This window comes from Manis pentadactyla, chromosome 7, assembly GCF_030020395.1.
Source record: "Manis pentadactyla isolate mManPen7 chromosome 7, mManPen7.hap1, whole genome shotgun sequence".
Taxonomy (NCBI): domain Eukaryota; kingdom Metazoa; phylum Chordata; class Mammalia; order Pholidota; family Manidae; genus Manis; species Manis pentadactyla.
Window position 1 is genome coordinate 135,263,994 of NC_080025.1, and position 24,195 is coordinate 135,288,188.

At 36.8% G+C, this 24,195-nt stretch overlaps 1 protein-coding gene across 4 annotated transcripts in view; it reads left to right on the plus strand.

The window, feature by feature from the left end:
- The window catches only part of UBN2 (ubinuclein 2), a 71,066-nt gene extending 48,736 nt beyond the window's left edge, over positions 1–22,330 (plus strand). For all 4 annotated transcript variants that reach the window (XM_036905499.2, XM_036905497.2, XM_036905498.2 and 1 more), the window contains 4 exons: positions 784–2,334; positions 8,349–8,580; positions 9,012–9,101; positions 12,091–22,330. In XM_036905499.2, the coding sequence (XP_036761394.2) occupies positions 784–2,334; positions 8,349–8,580; positions 9,012–9,101; positions 12,091–12,140 (1,923 nt within the window). In that variant the 3' untranslated portion in view covers positions 12,141–22,330. The remainder of the gene's footprint in view (positions 1–783; positions 2,335–8,348; positions 8,581–9,011; positions 9,102–12,090) is intronic.
- The last annotated feature ends 1,865 nt before the right edge of the window (positions 22,331–24,195 follow it).

The window sequence follows — 24,195 nt, forward strand, 5'->3', positions numbered from 1 at the left end:
TTTTAAAGTGCTCTAATGCTCTTACCTCTTCACTGAATTTTAAGAAAGTTAATTTTTTGGGGAGAATCAGTTTTTAGGTATTCAGTGTTTTAATTCTTAACACCCTTGCTTCTTAGCATAATGCTTTGCTCACAGCGAACACTTACTAAATATATGTTGAGTAAATTACAAATGACTTTTACCGTAATGAATAGAAAACATAATTTTAGCATGCTTGGATTGGATTATCTGACAGTTTGATAGACAGTCTCTCTGTGTACTGGCTGTGGGTAGCGGCAGGACAGGGAATCCAAAGAGCCAGAAATGCAAGGAAGCAGAGTAAGGGTCAGGTCCTTGCAAACCACACTGTGGAAGACAGGTAGATGCTTAAGGTGAGGGCAGAATTTGGGCAGAATTTTTCTTCGGCACAAAAAGAATAAAAAGAGAATAGTCTCTGAACAGATGGCTTTGGAATAGTATCCAAAGATCTAATACAGGAGGGTGAGTCGAGGCGCAGTTCATCAATAATGGAACTGGTATATGAATGTTCCTTTGGCTTGGTTCCTTCTTAGTATGGCTTACTAAGGTACGGCAGTTGTGTACAGTATTTTAGGTACTTTGGCTTATGAGGACAGTTCACTCAGCGGTTCTATCCTCTCAAAAAATTATTATGGTTTTTACAGTCTCTAAAGATTTCTGGTAGAATTTTAAACATCATAAGGATTTCTTAGCCTTTAAAAACTAATACTTAGGATTTTTCTATCAATCATTTAATCGTTTCCCATATAATGCTGTTTATGCTAGGAGTGTAGTCCAAAAAAGGACCAGAAAACTCCCGCCTCCGTGGCAGCTTCAGTCGGTGGTCCTTCTGCGAGCTCCAGCACGTCCGCTGTGGCCTCCACCAGTTCTAGCTCCACGCCGGCCCAGGAGACCATCTGCCTGGACGACTCCCTAGATGAAGACCTTTCTTTCCACCCACCTGCCCTGGATCTTGTTTCTGAAGCTTTGGCTGTTATCAACAATGGGAACAAGGGCCCTGCAGCTGGTTCAAGGATAAGTGTGCCGACCGCAAAACCTCGTCCAGGACTGAGGGAGGAAAAATTAGCAAGTATCATGAGTAAGCTGCCCCTGGCTACTCCCAAGAAACTAGATTCTACTCAGACTGCACATTCATCAAGTCTTATTGCTGGTCACATAGGGCCAGTACCAAAGAAACCCCAGGATTTAGCTCATACCGGAATCTCTTCAGGCCTTATTGCTGGTTCTTCAATTCAGAACCCTAAAGTTTCCTTAGAACCTTTGCCAGCCAGGCTACTTCAACAAGGACTGCAGAGGTCAAGCCAGATTCATGCTTCTTCCTCTTCACAGACCCACATCTCCTCTTCTTCCCAAGCCCAAGTTGCTGCCTCCTCTCACGCTCTGGGAGCATCAGAGGCCCAAGATGCTTCTTCGTTAACACAAGTAACAAAGGTGCACCAGCATTCAGCTGTCCCACAGAACTATGTGTCTCCATTACAAGCAACCATTAGTAAATCACAGACCAACCCAGTGGTGAAGTTAAGTAATAATCCCCAACTTTCCTGTTCATCCCCCCTTATCAAGACTTCAGATAAGCCACTTATGTACCGCCTTCCCTTATCTACTCCCTCACCTGGAAATGGTTCTCAAGGGTCCCACCCCCTGGTTTCTAGGACAGTACCTAGCGCCACTACCTCCAGTAACTATTTAGCCAAGGCTATGGTGTCACAAATCCCCACGCAGGGTTTCAAGTCTCCCTTCTCAATGGCTGCATCCCCAAAACCTGCCGCATCTCCAAAACCTGCCGCATCTCCTAAACCCTTGCCCTCACCTAAGCCTTCTGCCTCACCCAAGCCCTCTCTGTCAGCTAAGCCTTCAGTATCAACTAAACTCATTTCTAAACCCAACCCAACTCCCAAACCTACTGTATCCCCAAGTTCTTCCAGTCCAAATGCACTAGTAGCCCAGAGTAGCCACTCCAGCAGTAACAACCCCGTCCATAAACAGCCCAGTGGAATGAACATCAGCCGACAGTCTCCCACTCTGAATTTTTTGCCCTCTAACCGCACTTCAGGCCTTCCGTCTACAAAAAATCTTCAGGCCCCTTCAAAGCTAACAAACTCATCATCCACTGGAACTGTTGGGAAGAATAGCTTGAGTGGAATTGCAGTGAATGTACCTGCCAGCAGAGGTAGCAACCTTAACTCAAGTGGAGCTAATAGGACTAGTCTATCTGGGGGAACAGGAAGTGGAACACAGGGTGCTACTAAACCATTGTCTACTCCACATAGACCATCCTCTGCCTCAGGGTCTTCAGTGGTAACAGCCAGTGTGCAGGTATGTATGTGATCTACGTCCATGTAAGATTGTGTAAGCATTCTTATGAATACACTTAGTGACGTTACTCAAGGTTGCTTATTACTTCTTAAGGCCAAGGAATGTTCCTGATGGTGACATCACAGTGATGGGGACACTTGGACATGAGGTTTTTGGTGGGATGTGCATTTTTTCCAGTAAAGTATCACATGCTTGCTTTCAAAAATTTTGAAAAAACAGAACCAAAGTGCATATTTTAAACTACATCTTACCGAAGTCCAGAACAAAGTAGTAACTTATGAATTAAACATATCTGCACTTACCTCCTCTCTTCCCTGCCCTAGTCTCCTTCTGCCAACTTTCTTATTGTGTAATCACATTTATACATTCTTATTATTTTTTTCCTTTAATCATTTGTCTTTTCAAATAAAATTTTTATTTTGTACAAATGTTGCAGTTATTCATATATAATCTAATGTCAGTAATCCTTTTTTTTTTCCCACTCTACAGAGTTTATTAGTCAGTAATCCTTTTATACCACAGTTTCCCTATAGTGAGTTTTTAGTTTAAATTTCTCTTTCAGAAATGGTTCACTCGAGAAATCTTTTTGAGAAGGCTCACATGGAAGCTCTTTCCTTAGCTCTTGCATATCTGATTGTTTCTGTGCTGTCACACTTGAATAGGTATAGACTTCTTGGTTCACTAACTGCCTCACTCCAAACTGGAGTGTCCATGACCCTTGCTTAGTAGTTAGGATTATTAAAAAAGTCAGAGGACATTCTGATTTTTTTGTTCCCTTATAGGTATGTGTTTTCTCTGCCTAAATGCTAACAGCATTTTCTCTTCTTGTAATTCAGATATTCCCAGGCTATGACTAAATTTGTCTAGTTTTCACTAATTTTGTGCTTAGAACATGATTACATCTTTCAATCTCAGGGCAGTTTTTTCAGCTCAAGAATTTTTTATTCTGTTATGTGTCTGATTATAATTTCTGATCCATTTGGCCTAGGTCTTTATTACTTACACAGTTCATCCTTCTGCCCTCATATCATCTACTCTGTTACTGTTTTTGTCTTTCTGCCATTCATTGTGTGAAGATTTGTCCTTCACATTACTGATTTGGTTTCTTTAACCTTCTTTTCCCCTCCATGAAAAACAATGTTCATTGTAGAAAAATCATCATTCCACCATTGTTTTTATTTTTCTGGTACTTTTTTAGATGCTTTCCTAGAAAGTGGGTTTTACGTAATACTCTGTTTCATAATAAACTTTTAAAAAAAATGTGAATAACCTTTTATGATGTGTTCTTAGGTTCTTAAATTTTCTTTGAAAATAGGAATTTTGCTAATTGATGGAATTCTGTTGTTTAAGAAAGTACTCTTGACTTTGTACTACCTCTTATTTATATGGAATGGGAACATCTAATGAAAGAACTTTCCCCTTGGTGTTTGTAGAGGTTCTCTGCTGTTCAATATAGGCAAAGCGATATTGTTTAATATACACTTAAAACCCAAATCATCACTGCACCATTACTGTAGGCTTGCAAATAGATTTATTCCAGAATTGTAATACAGAACAAAATTCAGCTGATACTTCATTTATTGAAATCTAGAATTAACTGATGTTTTGTATCTGTATAATTTTACTTTAATGAGAAATAAGAAAATCACAAAAAAAATGATTAGGGATTATATGTTAAAATTTAAGTTATAACTAAGATCTGGGAGTTAGTCTACATTCCTGTTTGTATTGTCTTTATTAAAATGTTGACTGTTATTGACATTAATCTTTAATGTAGTCAAAGGAACGTGAGAGGATTAAGGCAGAAATGGCAGTGCCCAGCCCCATAGCCTCCTTCCTACTGCTTATAACTCATAACTTTTTCTCTGTGCTCTTAAATAAGAGTGAATAGAAGATTCTTAATTTATTCATTTTTAATATTATCTTTTGACTCTTTCTTGTGATAAATAAGGCTTTTAGCTCTCTCATACCTTTCCCATTCTCCTGAAAGAGTAGTATCACAACTTTGGCTAAATCCATGACTGTGCAAAATTTTGTGTTTGTTGAGCTGAATATTCACAAATTATGGTTTCATTTGCTTTCTTATAAATTCTTGGCTTTTTTCCTGGAGTTAAAAATTGCTTTTTTTTCTTCTTCTTTGTTTACTTTGAATTTATGGTTAAGTCTTCATCCTTTGTCGTCTGTAGAATCTACCAGTTCTTTTTTTTTTTTTTTCCTGGAAATCTTCTTTTATTTGATAATTTATCCCCAAATAACCAGATATTCACTATACCTATTGTTTACCAATTCGTTTGTCAGCATAGAACCTACATGGGAAAATTTTTGTTGCTAAAAAGTAACTATTCCCTCCTGGTTTTCTCTCTCTCTGAAATGGCTTCATGGTTTTCAGACTTTAGTGTTCCTGCCATCATATTGGATCCTTTTTGTTCTGTCTTACTGGTTTGACTGAAGAAAGGTCAATAAATGAATTAAGGTTGTTTCGACTTTTGGTGAACCTAAGGTTCTTTTTTTCTTTTTAAACAGCATCTCATTGAAGTGTTATCAGCTACCTTGTGACCTTGGGATCCTGTCCTTCTAGTATTCCAACACTAAAAACATTTCCTGCAATGCCTGCAAAACTCAACTCCTGTCTGAAAGACATCTGCAGCTGTCTGCTCATTTGCAGAGTAAAAATGATAGGTCCTGAGTTTAACAAAAGTTAAAATCTTTCTAGGTTCAGATTTACTTCTGCCTGCTTTCTATTTAATAACTTTCCACTCAAGGTTTTCCTCTTCTTTCTTGCCCTTCAGCTTAATTGATTTTTTTTATGAATCCTGTCTTTGTCACTTTATAATTCCCCAAATCATCCACTCATTAAGCTAGTGTTTATTAAGTGTTTATTATGTGCCAGGCACTCTTCTAGGTGCTGGGGAAATAGGGTGACCTCTATACTCAAGATCCCTCCTCTTATGGAGCATATATTCTGGGTGGAGGAAGATAAGCTAAATACAAATTTTCACAAATATTAAGTGCTATGAAAAAACAATAATATGATAAAGTGTGATTGCTGCTAACATAGTAGGAGAGTTGGGGAAGGCCTCTTTAAGGAGGCAGCATTTGAGCTGAGAATTCAATGAGGAGGAGCCAACCATTGGGCGTTAGAGGGAGCAAAGAGTCCAGGCAAGAGGGATGGTAGGTGTAAAGGTACTGAGATAAGAAAGCAAGCCTGTCGGTGTAGCCTGAATGGCTAAGCTAGAGAGAGAAGGATAGGTAGTGAGGCCAGAAAACAACCAGAGCCATGTGATGGAGAACCTTGTGGGCCATGAAAAGGACTCGAGGTTTTATTCTGTGTGCAGTAGGAAGCTACTGAAGGGTCTTCAACAGGGTAGTGGTATGGTCTGATTTATATTTCAAAAGATCAGTTTGTGTGTTGTGGGAATGGTGGGGGCAGATGTACTTACCAAAATAAAACATGTGGTTAAAAAATTAAAAATGTAATGCCCATGACAGGAAGAGCAAGGTTACCCTTCCTATTTTACCCTGAGAATGAAATGTGGAGGTCATGGAAGGTGTTATGGAATATGGATGCTGTCTTGAACTATTTGCCACGTTGACAGCTCCCATACGCTTCTAAATGATCACAACAGTGGGTTAGCCCACTTTTGAAAGGTCCCCATCTTCTAGGAGGGAGAAATTTATAAATGCCCTTTCATTGTAGTTTTATTAACAAAAGTGGATATGGAAGGTTTTTGAAAGTACAAAATGTTAGACAGTTACGGCATTGTACCATTTTTTTATTGCTAATACCCAGTTACTCTTCATTTTGGAAGTTACCCTAATAGACATTTTCCATCTCTTCTAATACTTCAGTTAGCCTCCTCCAGTAAAACTAACAAGAGTTCTATTAGCAATATTTACTGTTCCTCTCTAGGGGGCTCTGCTTGAGCTCCACTTGGAGTGTGTACCTCATAGTACCTGAGACTATAATAGAATTAATGATTAAAAAGAAGAAAGAACTCTTGTTAATTCTTAAATTGATGCAGGATCCTTTCTATCCAAACTGCATCAAAGCTTTATTTATTTCTAACTCAGTAATTCTTTCCCATATGCACCCATTTTGTATATCATGGTTGGCACAGTAGAGGGAAAAACTGGAAATAAGAAAAGTAGTCAAATCCATCCGTAAAGTGATGAAGATTTGTACCTAAGTGTTGGAGCAGTTGTGGTTTAAAAAAAAAAGGAAGTGGGTATTTTGACTGTGAGCTCAAATTGCCCTTCATTTTATGATGCCGAGAACTAAGTTTTCAAGCCTGAGTGGCAGGAAAGAATGAGACTATTGATAGCAGTTGATACTAAGTGGGGGAAATGCTTGCAGGAGATAATTACCTCAGTTGTGGACATGCTGAGTTGGTGTTAGATATCCAAGTGATCGTGCGCTTGTTAGATATACACGGTAGGAAATTGAGATCAGAGGTCAGAATATAAATTTGAGAGGTAACAAATAAAGAGATAAGGGAGGGGAAGCCTATTGGAGAGATAGTGGAAAAACCAGAATAGAAGCCTTGAGGTTGTCATTTTTGTTCAGCAGTGGCATGGACCATTATGTGTATGAGTATATGTAATGTGGCATATATGTATGGGAAGATCACCTACATTTTTCTCATATATTAACTAAGAAAATGACCAGCCCATTATTAATAATGTTTACTGATAGGATAAATCAACACATAAAATAAACCTGACAAGAGCTGATGTTTATTATTGACTAAAAATATACAAAGAATTAAGTATTCTTGACCAAATTTAGAATTGTGAAATTTTTGGCCAGGGTAATTTATAATTGATAAAATAGGCTAAAAAAGAAAACTCACAGTTGAAGAAACTATAATAATATACTGAGAACATTTTACTGTGATATCTGTAGATAAGTGCACATAGAAAAGTCACAATTATTTAATTGCTGTATAGAAAATTGTTCAAATAGCCTGAAACCAATATAGTACTGTATGTCAACTATACCTCAATTAAAAAAATTAGCTTAATGAAGTATATTTAATTTCTCAGTGAAAATGTATCAGTATTAGCATATTTTTGCTGTAAGTGTGTATTTATTCATAAACATGGCATCAAAGCTCAGGTAGGGGTATGTCAAGTCACCCTCTAATTTACCTATTACCTTGGGTAGTCTGTTCAGAATAATAGTGGAAATGGAAACCAGCATTTAGGTGTTAAGGAGACTAGATACTGTGGAAAACAAAGGCTATCATTGAGTAAGTTTGATAATAAAAGGAATACAAACAAGTCAGGTTGTTCCCAGGGCTTCAAGAAGAGCCAGGAATAACAGTGTGGCTATAGAAAGAGATAAGAGGTCTCCATGTATATGAGAAGGCATATATCAAAAAGTGCAATAGTGGATATTTGTACCAGAAGATTCTGCATAGGTGGGATTCATGGCATATCAGGTGGTTAGCTTTTGGAGGAGAAGCAGATAAGGCTAATGAGCAGGAAGGATATCCAGTGTGGCCTCATCTCTTTAAGGTATTGTGATGAAAGGAAAGGGTATTGACTTAGGGACTCTATGAGAGATCATAGTCTGGAGCAGCAACTGTGGGTGTTGTTCCAAGAAAAAGTACAAGACAGTGAAATTACCAAGCCTTTTCAGAGACCAAATTGAGATTGTATGGAATTAATTACTAGTGGTTCAAATCCAAGAGCTAGGAGCACAGGTGGAAAAGTAGAAATCTAAGGTTAGAAATGAGTGGATTAAGAGAGTGATTGTGTGTTCATAGAGGCAAAACACAAGATAAGAAGGAGTCTACACTGGTGATGAAGAGCTGAGTATAGAATTACTTCCAAAACCAGTAGTGGTAGCTCTTTGAAATATATTTTTCACCTCAGCCTTTATTTCTGTCTTAAAAAGTTTCTGTTAGAGCAGATAAAAGACACAGTCTTACGCCCATGAGGATATGAAATAAAATAAATAAATTCAGGTTAAAGATTTATTTCTTATGTATTTTGACCCCTGGTTTCTGCAGTCCACAGCAGGAGCATCATTATTGGCTAATGCCTCACCTCTGACTCTCATGACATCACCTTTGTCTGTAACAAATCAAAATGTGACTCCTTTTGGGATGCTGGGTGGCCTTGTTCCAGTGACCATGCCCTTCCAGTTTCCCTTGGAGCTACTTGGCTTTGGAACGGACACAGCTGGAGTGACAACCACCTCGGGATCTACCTCAGCCGCTTTCCACCATAGCCTAACTCAGAGTAAGTGGGTCTCGTTTCCGTACTTGTCTACCTAGTTTAACAGGGAACCTCCCAAATTTATACTAATTCAGAGCAATCTAGTTGGAGTTAGTGAAGGTTACAGAATATTTTTTTAAGAAATGCAGTTTATTTCAACTATATATAAGAAGTCAAATTACTGGGCTCTGAGGTTTTATTTACAATTTTGAAATGAACCATCTATACCACATTTCTATCTTAATGATATTTATAAGAAGAAATCAAATTTGTTGAACTATTTGCATACATATCTAAGTTTATATATGTAAAAATTTTCAGTGTATGCATTCTAGTTTAAGAGTGACTTGGAAGTCAGAGGCTGTACTTTCATTAGGTAAACTTTTCATTTTTGGTCAAAGAGGGCTCAAATGTTCATTTTAGTAAGATCACTGACAAGTATGTTTTCCTCTCAGATTTACTAAAGGGTTTACAGCCGGGAGCTCAGCACGCAGCAACACTTTCCCACTCACCTCTGCCTGCACATTTACAGCAAACATTTAATGGTAAGAAAGCCGCCTCTTTTTCTTCGCTTTATTATTTGTATAGATATATAGATTGGATTATAAATCTTTCTGAAAACAACGTGTTGTGACAAAGGTTGGATGAAACAGATTTTCCTGTGACTGAATCTTCATTAGCAACACATCCCCTTTAAGAGAAAGGAAGTAGGTAAATGACATCTTTTGTTACATATGAAGAGAGCCTTTTTTGAAGGTGTTTGTTATATTGAAATGACCAAAAAGAGGATTCATAAGATAATATACAAAAGTCATGTCCAGTTAATTATAATTGTTCACATTTATTGAAAACTTACTAAGTACCAGATAGTCTTGTGACTACTTATATGAGTTAGTAACTTTAATCTTACAACAACCTGTGAATGAGCTAAAGATCCCATTTTGCAGATCAGGAAACTGAATTAGAGGTAAAAACTTGCCAGAATGATACACTGACCCAGGAAGTTTGGCTCCATATCCTGTATTCTTAACTATTAAACTTTGCTGCCACTTAGAATGATTAAATTAATATGACCCAAACTGTGCATTATATACTTGCAGCCCAACTAGGTCGCTCTGAAATCTGAATTAGGTAGTAGACACTGGACATAAACGCATTGGCTTCCAGGTCCTTGCTCTCACTGGCAGTTCTCAGGAGACTGCTGATAATTTTCTAAAGGCCATTTCAGTATCTTCCTGTTGCCCTCTTGACTTTAGAAGTAGACTGGGGCCTAACTGTTCTTTTTGGCCATGGCATTTAAAATTATCTTTGAGCAAGTTCACAACTGACCACAATGCAGAAATGGAGGCTATGTAGCAATCTATGAGGCAACAGGTTGTAATTAATCCTAGGAAGACCTAAGTGGTAAGCTTTCCGAGACTCACCCATTGAGAGAAGGATATAAAACTACAATTGTGCAAGGGGGTGTGGGGGACACAAAGTAGGCACAAATGTCAGCAATGCTAAGCTTCCTGAACCCTTTGATCAGGTTTTAGTGCTTAAGAAAAACTGCCATGTTGACTAAAGCAGTTCCACTCTGGGTATTGACAGCTGCTTGGTGTGATGAGTCCAGCTTAGGGCTCTGTGCTCGTGGGGAAACTGGTATGAACCTGCAAGTAGTTAGACAAACAGTATTCTTGGGGTTCCACATGACCTGAGTACTCCAGCTTTCATATGAATTATCTTAGTGTCTGAGCAGCACTACTACTGCAGAGGGAGAAAGGAAAAAGAACTGTCCATATTTTCTGCATAACTGAAATGAAGAAGTTTACAATTTTTCATTTTAAAAACATTTTAAAGTGTAGGATACTCAATTGGAGAATCGAGATTGGACTTTTTAAATTCTAGGACTGCCACTTTGAGCAAGTTTCTGAGTTTGTTTTACTATTACTTTTTTTGCTTGTAAGCTGGGGTCAGCTGTTTTTCATAGGCTTCTTATGAAAATTTAATAAAAATAATTAACTTAAAGCTTATAGCATGGTACATGATACATAGGAAGAGCTCACTTAGTGTTAATTCTCTGACCTTATATAGCCTAAGGACAGGTGTCAGTACTTTTCTATAAAGGCCCAAATAGTAAATATTTTAGGTTTTGCAGGCCATACACAACTCTGCCACTGTAGTGCCAAAACAGCCAGAGATAATATGTAACATGAATGTGGCTGGGTTCCAGTAAAACTTAAAGGTGGTAGTGGTTATGGACAGTGACTGTATTGGGGCATGGGTGGGAACTTGATAATATGGGTAAATGTAATAACCACATTGTTTTGTCATGTGAAACCTTCATAAGAGTATATATCAATAATACCTTAATGAAAAAATTTTTAAAAAGGTAGTGAGCCAGATTTGACCCTTAGGCCAGACCGTGTTCTAAAGAATATCACAGTCCAAGTAATATGAGTATTTTGTTTTGCTAACTTAACTAAAGCTCTGTTGAGCAAAGCCCACCTTGCCATTTTATGAATTTAATTATACCTCAAATTATTTCTCTCCACATATGCAAGTATTTACTTTCATTATAAATGGAAAAGCTAATTCCTTTGATGATGTCACCGAAATTATTTTAATAGTATTGTGTACATACAGCTTTTGAAATAATCATCGTGTTTCATTGATATATCTTTTCTTCAATACAAGCAATTTTTTGGTTTTGTTTCTGTTTTACCAGATTAATTTAAATACCACATAAGTAAACCTGGCAATGTGACTTTTCTGGTCTCCTCCAGCCTTAAGATTGTTAATATAATGCAATAACTGGGTGGAGGTGGGAGGTAGGGTCCACTGTCCTTGTGAAGGCAATGACCTATTAGAGACTTACTCGGTATTTTATCAGCTCCTGAGGTCACTGGGCCCTATTCTTTCTATTTTAAATAGAGTAATCATTTTTCCCAGTGAAATATAAATAGCCATATATGTAAAACTATGTAAAACAAAACCGTTGTTCCCAGCAGCAGACTTGCCTATCACAGTTTTTGCCATTTTAGAACCAAAACAAAGATTCAGCTGGATTTTTCACTAGCAGTGTGCCCCATCCATTTATTTGAATAACTGGGAATTATCAAATGCTATGTCATGGCAAGAAATTTAATTTCACTTGCAAGGAAATAAAATTGGCCTTTTAAGAGATTCAAAAAAATGTAGATCCCTTGAAGGTGAGGATTATGTCTTTGTGTTATAAGCATTGTAAATCCTCATAGCATTTCACACAATTGGCTATGAGGTGGATAAGAAATACCTGTTGAAGTAGTATTCATTCATAGGGCACTGAAAATCAGTTGAATCACAGTCATTGACATAAGAGGATCGCTTTTGTTGAGTATCTTCTTTATGTTTTCTCAACTTCTATAATGCTATATATAGTGTGCAAGATATTAGAGGTTTTATTTTTAGCAGTGCCATGCACACGAAAATTAAAAGTTAATTGTCCTTTTTGCTTTCTTGAATCTATTTTTTATGCCATGCTGACCCATACCAATTAAATGTCTCTTTTCTTAGATGGAGGCCAAAGTAAAGGGGACACTAAATTACCACGGAAATCTCAGTGACTTCCCTGCAAGCAAAGGAGAGGAGACGCTTAGCTGGCTGATGGAATCTACCTGATGGGAAAGTACTCATGTGGTCATAGGGCTGCTGTTCTGTCGATGTTTACATTCTCTCGTCCCAAGCACTGTGGTGAGGAGGAAAAGGAAAATAAAACATTACTTGAGTAAAGCCAGGTGCAGGAGGAAGAAGTGCTTTTGTGCAAAGTTAGCGACCTTTGGTCTCTTCTAAAGAAAGACAAAGTTACCATATTAACTGACTTGAAAGAGACTCAGTTGTCAAACCCACAGAAGTACAAATTTGATTATTCCCCGGGAGGAAGAAGGAAATTGAGGATTTGGGTAAACTCCATCCATCCTGGGGGTTGGATCTGAACACTTATAGACATCACTGCATAATAAAAGGCAACATATCTGGAATTAGGCCAGTTTGTCAGGAGTAACAATCATGTGTATTTGAATGGACTATGCAGCAAATTTGCCACAAAAAATTAATGACCCTATGTCTGATACAGATAACAGCTGAATAAATACTGTACCCTCAAAAATCCTGAACAAACTTGAATCTTCTCTAGTATATAGCAACTCCCCATGTAAATCAGTGGACTAAAGATACTTCAGGAAAGTAATTTTAGCACAGTGATATATATTATTAAGTCATCAAGATTTTTAAAAAGTCAAGAAATTGAAACTGTTGCTCTTAACAGACAGATGTCCCCTTTTTGTAAAAGGGTCAGTTTCATTTTCCATTCAGAAGCAGGCACTTACCTCTCTTCTTCAGGTGGTCTGTGCATCTGGAATTGACTGGTTAATTCTTATTTCCATTCTTGATGTTAAAAAGTGACTGTGTTCACATTCGTCTCTTGAGAAATGGGTATCTGTGATGTAGGGCCACAGCTTTTGTGCTCTTAGCCCTTACATTCCTGCTCTGTGAACTCTTAAGTTTCCCCAGCTTCACTTCAGTTCATAATTTCTCCTGTTCTCTTGGCTAGTTGTACTCCAGGTGATCACCCGTGATATAAACAGGGATAACTGTGTATTACATATGCTTCTTCACTGCTCATTCAAATGGCATATATATATTTTTGGAATTTTTAAGATAGTATTTTAAGGGGAGGAATTACATTGGGATCATTATGTGTACAATTATTTTTTTGTAACAATCATAGTGTATTTTTACTCCCTTATCCAGGGTAGTAAAATTGACTTGGAGCATTTGGGATCTTAAAGCTTTATTAATATCTACTTAGAATATTGATAAGTGAGTAAACCTGCAGTTAATAAGACTTCTTAATTATTACAGCTTTCTTAGGCAAGTAGCATGTTCAACAAAGGATGTTAAGGGAAAAATGGTTCTGTTTGGATACGTTTTATTTATTTATTTTTTTGAACCTCATTACTGATCTAGTCCCCCTTTCTCTCTCTCTCCTCCTATTTAGACTTCTTATTTCAAACTGTACCCAAGAATGGTGTAAACTTGGTACATGTGTAATGACAGACCAACCTAAAAAACAGCATCAAATTGGTAGTAGCAAGATTTCTTGCATAGTCTTCATTACAAATCACCCTATGCTGTTGATTTTATGCAAGTAGAGTACTAACTGAGCCTTTTTTTCCCTTTTATAAGCAAAAGTCCCAAATAGCCTATAGGACTGAATAAATTACCACAGATCTATTCCGATCTGTATACCTATATTTTGACTTCAAAGTCACATTGGCTTACTTCATAGCAAAAAAGTTAATAAGTAACTGAAAACTTTAGTTCCAAGAACTTGTTATAGTAAGGGGAAAGGATTATTTCAGAGGAATCATTGATATATTTACTTGCCTCTAAGAATTTAGTTTACTAGTAAAACAAATATGAATGTCTTTTCAATCCTGGTAGATATTTTGGAAGGATATTGGGATGTTGCAGAGATTTGACTTGAATCGAGTATGTTTGATAAACTTTGGTTCTTAATTAGGGAAACTTACCCAGTTCTTGAGTTATTCCAGTGTAGCATACCTCTTACTTTTATATAATTTGAAAAAAAACCTCTTTGCTAAATACTATGTATGCATTTTCCTTTGGGAAGCTAGCCTTTGTTTTACTTCCAATACCATGAGAGAATTCATATGCATATTAATCTCTTTTCCTGCTGATAATTGTGTGTGTATTCATCTGTGTATATGTATACACATATATTTATTTGTATATAAATTCATTAATAGTTGAAATCAAGGAATATTAATTTTAATTTTTTAAATCCATCAGTTCTGAATCATGCTGTGTGAAGATCCCTGATGATTCTTTGTTGTCATTAGAGAAGAAAAGGATTATCTGTTCCCCCCACTATCGTTTTATAACTATCCAGTAAAACTATCTGAAGGCCCTTGGCTCTGAGAAGTTCATATATATATATGGAGATTACGATCTGTTTTCCTCATTCTTGATTCCTTGAGGGCTGCGGTTCCCTCCTCACACCCCACCACATTTTCACTAAGTTACACCCATTTCAATCAAAACTACCCTTTTGTGTTGTACAAATGAAACAAACACCCTTATATTTCTTAATAAAATATTATCAGAAAGCTCCTACATGTAAATACAAAACTATTTCTTTTCTAGATCATACCATTGAAAATGGTGATCATAGTTTGTGGTCACTTATCTTTACAGTTTTTCTTACTAAAAACAAACATAAATTGGTTATTTTTTAGCACAGAGACTTGTGACTCATACTGTATTTTTGCACTTAAAAGTCAAATTATGTTATTTTTAAAATGGTATTTGGAAAGGATATAGAACAGTGTGTATTTCTGAAAAGCATTAGCAACATCCCAATGCAAAGTAATCAGCACACTGAATTACATCCCACTCAGCGGGATTCTTGATTCAGGAAAATTAAGCTGTTTGTTTTCAACTGTCTTGTATTTTCAATTGCCTTCACTGACGTATAAGCTGTTACTGTACATACACGTTAATCCTCAGTATTCACAAGCAATAACGGTCAGCATGGTTGTCCTCGGGGATAGCAGTGCTGAGCCTCAGTTGGAGACTGTTGGGAGCAAAGTGTCAAGCTCATTTGGAGCCTCCAGAATCAATGCAAGCAATAATTCTATTGTAAATCAGTTATAATTCTTTCTCGTGTGCTTCTGAGAGCAGAGGGCAAAAGAAGAAATGGTTTTAAAACAGCCTGAGGAAAGGTTTGGAAAGAAGCGAGGTTAATCTAAGTCACAAAATCCTGGTATTCTAAGGAAATCAGAGGATTGTGTCAGTACATTCTTTCATGCCTACCACCCCTTTGATGGATGTTGTTAGCCCAAATTACATTTTTTATATCATAGAAGTTAAATAGGGTTTAACGTATGGGTCACCAAGGTAGGAGGAAGAACCGGGCCACATACATGTTTGAAACTGTGGGTTTGACACCTGTTTGAAAACAATTTATTGGAAAAGATTTTTAACCCAGGATTTTTTTTTCCCCAAAGCAGAGCTAAATTGTTTACTACCCAGGGTTGGAAAGGGCAGACACCTCTAGTCTTTCTCTTTCTGGTTGCCCTCTACCACGCACCCCTTTCCACCTCTACTTGGTTCCAGACATTTTCTGAAATGGAAATTCTACTGTTATTCAAACTGCCATTGATTATGAGAACTCTATGTCCCTTGGGATCATCTCTTAGAACTCCAGTTACCTATCATATTTGCTGCTACATTTGTAAAATGAATTTTGCCTGTATTGGTCGACTTTAATCTAATTTACAGTTCTTCATTTCTTGAAGGCTTTGTCGTATAATTTGACCCGTGTATAGAATTAGGATACTTTATTTTAGGAGTGTACCATAAAAGCACACTGGTTCCTGTATTCTTTTAAATCATAATTTAGGTTTTGGATTTGTGTTTGCTTTTTTTGCTCATTGGTGTTTTGTTTTGTTTTAAATTAGAAATAGAAGAGTGAGAAATCTATGATCAGGCCAAACTTGAGAACTTTCCCTGTGCTTCAGCGCTATCATTTCTGCTGACCTTAGGTTCTCAGAAGAGGCACTTTTACTTTCTATGGTGCATGTATGATTTTTGTTTTGTTTTGTTGGCTTTGGGGGACTTTTGCTTTTGTAATAATGAAGCAGAAGAAAGATGCAGTAGTACATAAATGATTTCAAACATGCTTTGCAATTTTTATTTTTTAAAGTTTAAGAGGAAAAGTTTAACTCTGTAAATCATTTCTTAGCTCTGGTAAAATGCTTCTATTACTCTAAAACATGCTAAATTCAGGCCTTTGTCTTTGTTAAGTGCCTTTTTTTCTTTTTCCCCCTCTTTCAAAACTGTTCTCAGATATTCTAAAGTACAGACTGGTAAGGGGATTCAAGAGGAAGAATCTCAGACTTGCCAACGTCATGTCGTACTATAATGTTCTTGTTTTTCTTTATATGTATCAGGATGTATGTGTAAGATACATACATGTTTGTGTGTGTATATATACATAAACATGTTTAATATATATATAAAACTAGTAGCTGCTATAACATCACATCCTTTTTGAACACTCTCCCTTCAGTGTTTGCAGAACTTCTGCCTTGTTTTTTATTCCATTGCTTTTAATCAATTCAAATGGGTGGATTGGGAAATTGTCTTTTCACAAGATGCTATCTTCCCCTTTTGAATATCTATAGAAGCTAACAAAAATGTGCGTGTATGTGTGTATATATATTTATATGCACACATACATAAGTGTGTGTGTATACATATATATATAGTAAGTCAGTTATTACGAGTGAAATAAATTTAGTGGGCTTACTAACTATTCCTGGATGTAACCCACTGCTCTATGCCCTTCAAACTTGGCGTGAGTATATTGGAGAAAGCATTGGAATAATGAGTGTTTTGTGGGTCAAGTTGATCAGGTGCACTATGGCAGGCAAGACTAAACACATGGGAAAGCTAGAGTTAAAACCATGGTATTGTATCTAAATAAGTTTTGAAGGAAGTTAGCAATTTTGTCAACATTAAAAATGCATAATGTTTTCTTCTGGGAAATGATTTTTGGAGAATTCATATAGCTGCATATCCACCAAAAGGTTAATAAACTTTGAAGTAGAAGGACTTAAATGCTGAGGAAAACAATCAAATATAAGCTACGGCATTCTTGAGAGATCTTCAGTTTCCTTTTTATTTTCCAGATAATTACATTTGTCTTAATCTGATTTTATGGTTATTTAGATTTCTCCCTGGAGCAAGATAACATAATTTTCAGTATCTAAGATTCATCTGTTCCTTGTTGAAAACAGAAGTGACATGTTAAGGGAGACTAAGTTGAACCAATCCTCAAAACCTGGTACAAATGTATCTAATAAGTGCTCCCTTTAAGTACATTTTAATTGGGAAGAGGAGACTGGGGGCTCAAGAGGAGAAAGCAGAGGCTCCTGGTAGTGTTATCTGACAGCAAAACAATTATCAGGTGGCTTCAGGTCAGTCGTGTTACTCTTGAATTACTATGTTTAGGGGGAATATCATTTAACCTTCGTGCCTCAGATTACCCATTAGAAAATTGGGTATAATAATATTCACCTACCTCCCAGGGATATCGAGACTTTACTATTTCAAAAATACTTTTGAGTTTTTCTAAAATGTCCTGTATAACTAAAAAAGTATTATCATCTTCCTGCAGAGGCTAAAAATGTTTCACTATGATGGGTATAAAAAGCACCATATGATTTTGAAGTTAAGGAAAAAAAAACACTAGAATTCTAATTTAGATGCATATTTGTTATTTAAACATATTTGTGGTGGGATAAAATGGTTAGTTTCAGATTGATAAATGGGGAGGGGGAATAACACTACGTTTCTGAACTAGAAGTAGATTTGTTTAGCCTTTATGGTGTTACTACATGTGTGATTTTCACCACAGTTGTGGAACTAAAGCTAGGTAAAGTTTGGATGCTTGGTTATCGGAGTTGATAAATGATCCTGGAAGTTTTATCTGCCTCACTTTTCCATCTTCCATTTTAATTTCCTTATATTGTTTGGTGATGGATAGCTAAGCTTTTAACTTTCTAAGAATGGGTAGGAGTCTTCTCTCATTCTTGTAAACCAGAGACTCTGTACTGTTCCTGTTCTATACACTTATCCAGCTTTGCACTGAAGAGGTAAGTGCTACACACAGTCAGCTAGGCACACTTTTAGCCAGTCTACCTTTATAATTTATATGTTTCTTCAGCCCATGAAAGAGTTGGAGCCGTCAACTGCCCAGGTGGTAGGAAATGGGGTGAGAGGGGCAGGACTCACTTCCTAGCTGGAGCAGGAGTGGTGAGGGTGGGGGTAGAAGGAAACAGATTTTGCCCAACCCCAAGAAGGAGATGAAGATCATTTTATCCCACCTTCCATCCTGGCATGTGATAGTAATACAGAGAATTTTCCTTTTATTATTTAAAACAAAAACAGGAAAAAATGGATGCTGCATTTTTAGTTAGGGCTAAATTGCTGAGCAACAGTTGTTGATTTAAATCAACATGTATGTAGATTTTAATTGTAGCACATGTTTCAGGGTCAGGAAAGAGAATGTAGGGGGATGAGGAACAAATTGTCCAGCTCAAATAAGTCAGGAGAAAACACCAGGTCCAAGCAGAGAAAGCCTATGGGTTAATTCCCAGAATTGGCAAAGGCCTATTTAATCTCTAGTGATAGGATGTTTTGTTTTGTTTTTCAATCACTTTTTGGTTTTTTGTTGCTTTTTCCAGATAAAGCCTTAGTAGCCTCTAAATATCAACTATGCAGATAAACACACTCTTTATTTTCCACATTTTCCCTATTTTTCCATTCTTCAGATAACAGGTTAAGACTTCTACCCAAAGAAATAAGGCACAAGGGTTTTATTGAATGTGTGTTTGTTCCTCTACGAAAAATTAGCAGAAGTATAAAATAGAGATTTTGTGTGTGTGTGTTCATCTATCCTAAAATGTGAACTTTATATTCAAAATAAATACACATCCTTTTACTGGTGCAAAACTATAGGTAGAATCATGGAATATCTTTGGATTGTTAAATAAAATAATCCCAATGTTCAGTTCTAAGAAAGTTTGAGATTCTGTGGCACAGTGTTCAAATTTGTAGAGCTGAACAGATAGTCAGATTCTAATTAAAAATAGCTTTGAATATTAATGTTGGAGTTCTTCTTTCTGCATTTCCTGTAGTCTTCATTTTCTTTCTTCTAGTCTGAGCTCTTAAGTGAACCATTTCATCAGCCAGTTGCTACACTAAAATATAACTTGCATATTGCTAAGAGTCTGGGGAGAAAAAGTTAAACAGTTTTTCATCTCCTTTTCTCACTTAGGCCATCTATCCTGTGTCCCCATTGAATTAAAAAATAAAGAGTACAGGCATATTTTAGTAGATTGTTTACATCCCAGCACAGACTCAGACAGGGACTAGCAGGATTTTAATCAGACTGCGTTTGATGAACAATTTGATATTAGATTACATTTTTCTCAGACACTCTCAAAGTACTATTTACTTGAAAGTAGCTGTTTTTGATCTCTGCTAAATTTCTTTGTAATAGAATACTTCTATTTCCAAGTCTTTCTTATATATTTTATAGTGGGTTAGCACTGAAATTTTAGACACTTTTCCAAACCGTTTCATGATCTCAGTAGTATAATTTAAAGGAGTCTGTATATGCCCAGGACTTAGATTGATTGGTGACTGGAATTTTTTTTCTCCTCTTCTTTGTATTAAAATAGATTACTATGAAATGTAGTAGCCACATTTCATGGCTTCCTCTTGATACTTCTCAAGGTTATCTAACAGAGGCAGAACTTTGTTAGGGGCTCTTATTTTTCATAATGCTCTGCCTTGCTTATTTTCCTACTTTCCCCAGAGTAAACCTACTTTGCAAAGGTCTGAGTCATACAGGCCATATGAATCCTTAGTACTGATTTTATGTTCCACAGAAAACTGTATATATTATTTGCTCCCATTTTGCTAATAATAATATAATTCTATGTTATCTTAAATCTAGTTCTAAAATATTTTATAATAGAGCACTAATGGAAACCTAATTGAAATACAAACAAAATTATTATTACCCAGGAGAACTTGGAAAACTGTTTTTGCAGTTAACATCTCTGTCTACCCTCTGAGCACACTGAATAGGAGTCAGCAGTAACCAAGGCCAGCCAGTCGGCATGTTTTTCTGTGCGACAGCCTGCGCTTAATTTGTCACATCCTAGCTGTCTTGTGTTTTCTGTCCTTGCAGTCATACACTTTCCTTATTTTTTGCTTATCTCTGCTGTTTGTAGGGTAATGTGCCCTGTTGCCAGCAAATTGGGTTTTCTTTCCTACATCTGCAAAATACCCAGTTTTGGCTAGAGGCATTAAAAGAGAAGTTATTCTCAGTTAACAAAAGGTATTATTACTGTTTTATATAGTTAGTCAGAAAGTTGGTCAACTTTGACCAACTTTTTAAATCCTGGCTACGCCTACATAATTATTACATACCCCTTCTGAGACCTTCAGATAACCAAAGGGCCCTTCTATCAGTAGAGGTGGGTTTCCAATCTACAAATAATTCTTCAAATTCATAGCCAGCGTCCAGAGAAAAAATTCAAGCTTTCTACTGTCCTTTTGTTGTCTGTCATTGAAAAAAATTTAAAAATATCAAAGATACCAAATTTTTCTCAAGATGAATATGTAAATCTGGGGCTTGCTCTTCTGTTTTGCTTGCTCAACAGTGTCAAGCTTAAAAGAAGAAAAGAAATTTTTTGCTGGAGAAAATTTTGTGCCCCAAATAACATGTTAATCAAAGTCTACCATGGTAACTAAGTGATGGGTATTTCTTTATTACAAACAAGAAAGTTTATTTGCAGTTTTAAAAATGTGCACTGCAGGCCTATTTGCTATAACTGATTGGAAATAAGGATTCTGATTTTTAGTCTGGGTAAGCACATATTTCCAACCCTTTCAGTAGGAATTGTGGTAAGGGAAAGACTTTTGTTTGGTAACAGAAGGAAAAGGAAAAAACAGGACTGATACAGTGAATGTTCACTCTGTAGAGGAACTTCCCTCCGGTTACGAATCTTCCTCTTACTTTAGCCACCTCCACACATGACATAGATGCCAACATGTTTCACAGCCAGTCTTGAAAGAAGGAGCATAAATAATCTCTGCTCCTCTGGGTGAAAGGCACTGATTACTGTGTTGCATTTGTTTATAGGGAGGTGTGTTTTGCTAACTTGAAGGGATATACTGTATTTTTAAATAAGTGTGTGACTTAATATTTTGGGATTTTTTTTTTCTTCCTATAAAACTGGACCTGAACACAGCTTTGAGTTGATACTTGTAATAATCTCAGGACCTGAAAGATTGTAGCATTTAGTGTGTCTTAAAAATTATGTACTGTACCAGCCATGGATTTTTGTAAATATACCTGTCTCCCTTTTTTGTATTATTTTAGTAAAAATAATAAATTTAAATAAAAGGGGGTGGTGATGACATGTGAATGGGTGTGGATATGTGTGTGTGTGTGTGTTTGTATAAGGCTCTTTTGAGATGAACTGGTGCTTGTTTAATTTCCGGCTCTAATCAGAGCAGGAATATGGACAAACTGCTGCTACTGAACCCCGCACTGAGCCGAGGTGTTTCCATTCTGTCTTTCCCAGTGGTTGACTAAATACGAGCTACCAGGAAATGACTCAGAGGTTAAATTCTTCCCACTGCCATCTTGCCTTTGCATTCTGTTATTGCCCTTTGAACTTTAATGGTAAAGCTTTCCAAACTTTGGGTGGTTTGCTGGTCTCTAGTTTTTAGAGAGCTCTTGTCACTATTTTCTAAGAGGAAAGAAGGACAGGTAAATCATTTTAACCAAAAATTACATATTTCATAAAACCCAGATGAATTTTGGATATGTGAGAGGACTTCAACATTCCTAATACGGATCTGTGAGTCAAGTAAATTACTATGCTAGAATATACTATACCCATGGATATACTCCTTCAGTGCAGTGCAGGGGATTTTTTCTTTTCTTTTCTTTTTTTTGTCGCAACAGCCTTGCTCATATTCCAGGTGTAGCTAGCAAACCCCTGTTTAAAAGCAGGAGCCTTATTTGATTCAGTGTAGATGTTTCCTGTCTATCCTTTGTGACAGGGCCTTTTACATGAGTGTTTTTTCTTTTTGTATGTGTTACGTGTTTGTTGTATTAAATAAAAAGAGGAATGTACATACTGTTCTGGTGTCTGTTGCATTATTGGGCTAACTTGGATTTTAGTATCTCGTTCTTTCAGTGGTGGCTGGCTGACTGTTAGTCTGCATCGCACTGTGCCAGGTGCTATGGAATACAGAAGTGAAGGACACAGTCCCCACCCTCTGTATGTTGATCAGCAGTTTGCAATCACATGATGAGTTAAAAGATAACAGTTCAAAATTTGTCACAAAGGTGTGTGTTCCATTGTCACTTGGCATTTGAGTTCAGAGCAGGGGAGAAATTGGACTGGAGAGATCTGAGAAGACTTTATCAAGTGGATGGCACTTGAGCTGGACCCCAAGGATAGGTGGGATCTGGCTAAGAATAAGGAAAAGGGAATGTCCTCCACAGAGTTGGGAGGAAGCACAAGTAGGACCAGGCTGCTGGGAGGTGTACTCTGGGATCAGGAGAATCCAGATTGTGGAAGTTGTGTAATGCAGGTTCACAAGGTTCTTCCTTTGGGTTCTGGAGCAGGTAGTATGTGAGGGTGCTACCACAGTCAAGGCCTGAAACGTAGATACAGTAATTATCTGCAGAAGTGATGATCTTTTAAAGCCTTACTTGTAGAGGATTTCTTCTAGGAAAAGTATTATTAAGAGAAAAGTGGAAAAAGAATTAACCTTAGAAATGCAGGTATGAAGTGGGTAAAGGATGAAGAGATAGCAACTGCAACTTGTCAGAGAATAGTTTCTCATTTTTAAGCGTGTAAGTATATACACATAGGAGATACAGAAAAGGACATATGCCCCCAAATAAAAAGTGAAAGTATGGGTGCTTTTCTTTCTTGAGTGTATTTTCAGTTCATTGACATAAAGATGAGGAATTTTTAAAAGGCATAGTCCTCGTTCATGAGAGAAGGAGGGTAGGCTACAAGTGCTTTTACCAAAAAACTAGTAACATTTAAGGACAGTTTTGCAAACTGTTATTGGAAGTAATAGCTCCTCAAGAAATCTGTGGTTTTTAAATAACTTGACTAAACTTTGTTAATCAACATCTTGTAAATGTGTATTAACATAGTAAAGGTGCCATTGTTAAACAAAATGACCCATAATTTTCCCCAGATTGTTTGACCATGGAATGCTTTTTATCATGTAACTCCAAATGACATTAAATTATATAAGGCATGCAAAGCCCACTTAGCGCAATGACACATAGTCAACACTACATACATGTTCGCTTTTATTACTGTACTAGTAGTTTTATCATATTTTGTATTTTTTTTAAAGTCTTTAAAAGAAAAAACATTATCTGAGGGGTTAAGGATTTCAGAATAACCAAGAAAAAATGTTTCTCTCAATTTAGAGAGCCAAGAAGCAAGCAGATAGCGAAATGCAACCAATTCTCTAGCATTGAATAGCGATCAAGTGTCCAGAAGTTGGGGCTGTTTAAGAGAGTATAGGAAAATACATGAAGTAGGAAGTATGTTTTAGACTTGTCCACACAGGCAAGACATCATCTCAGACCCAAGCTCTGGCTCAGGAAAGTATCTGTGGCTGGTTACGAAAAGAGTGCACAGAGCAGCAACTATAGATGGAGCTCAAAGGTAAAGTTAACAAATATTGGGACTGAGCTACTTTGCTTTTCCAAATTTTAAGGGGAAAATGGACTTGTGCAGGAGTTCTGTACAAGGATGTTCATCTTGATGTTTAAAACAGTAAAAGTTTGAAACTGTCTAACATCGTGTTAGGATTACTTAAGTAAACAAAAGTAATGTTGAATAAAAAAATTTTTTTAAATAATGACCAAGATGTCCATGTATTAAGTGAAAGGGCAGTTACAAGTGTAAGTGCACATAGGATCAGAAAACTATAGAAGGACATACACCAAGATGTTAAAGCATTGGGGTACGG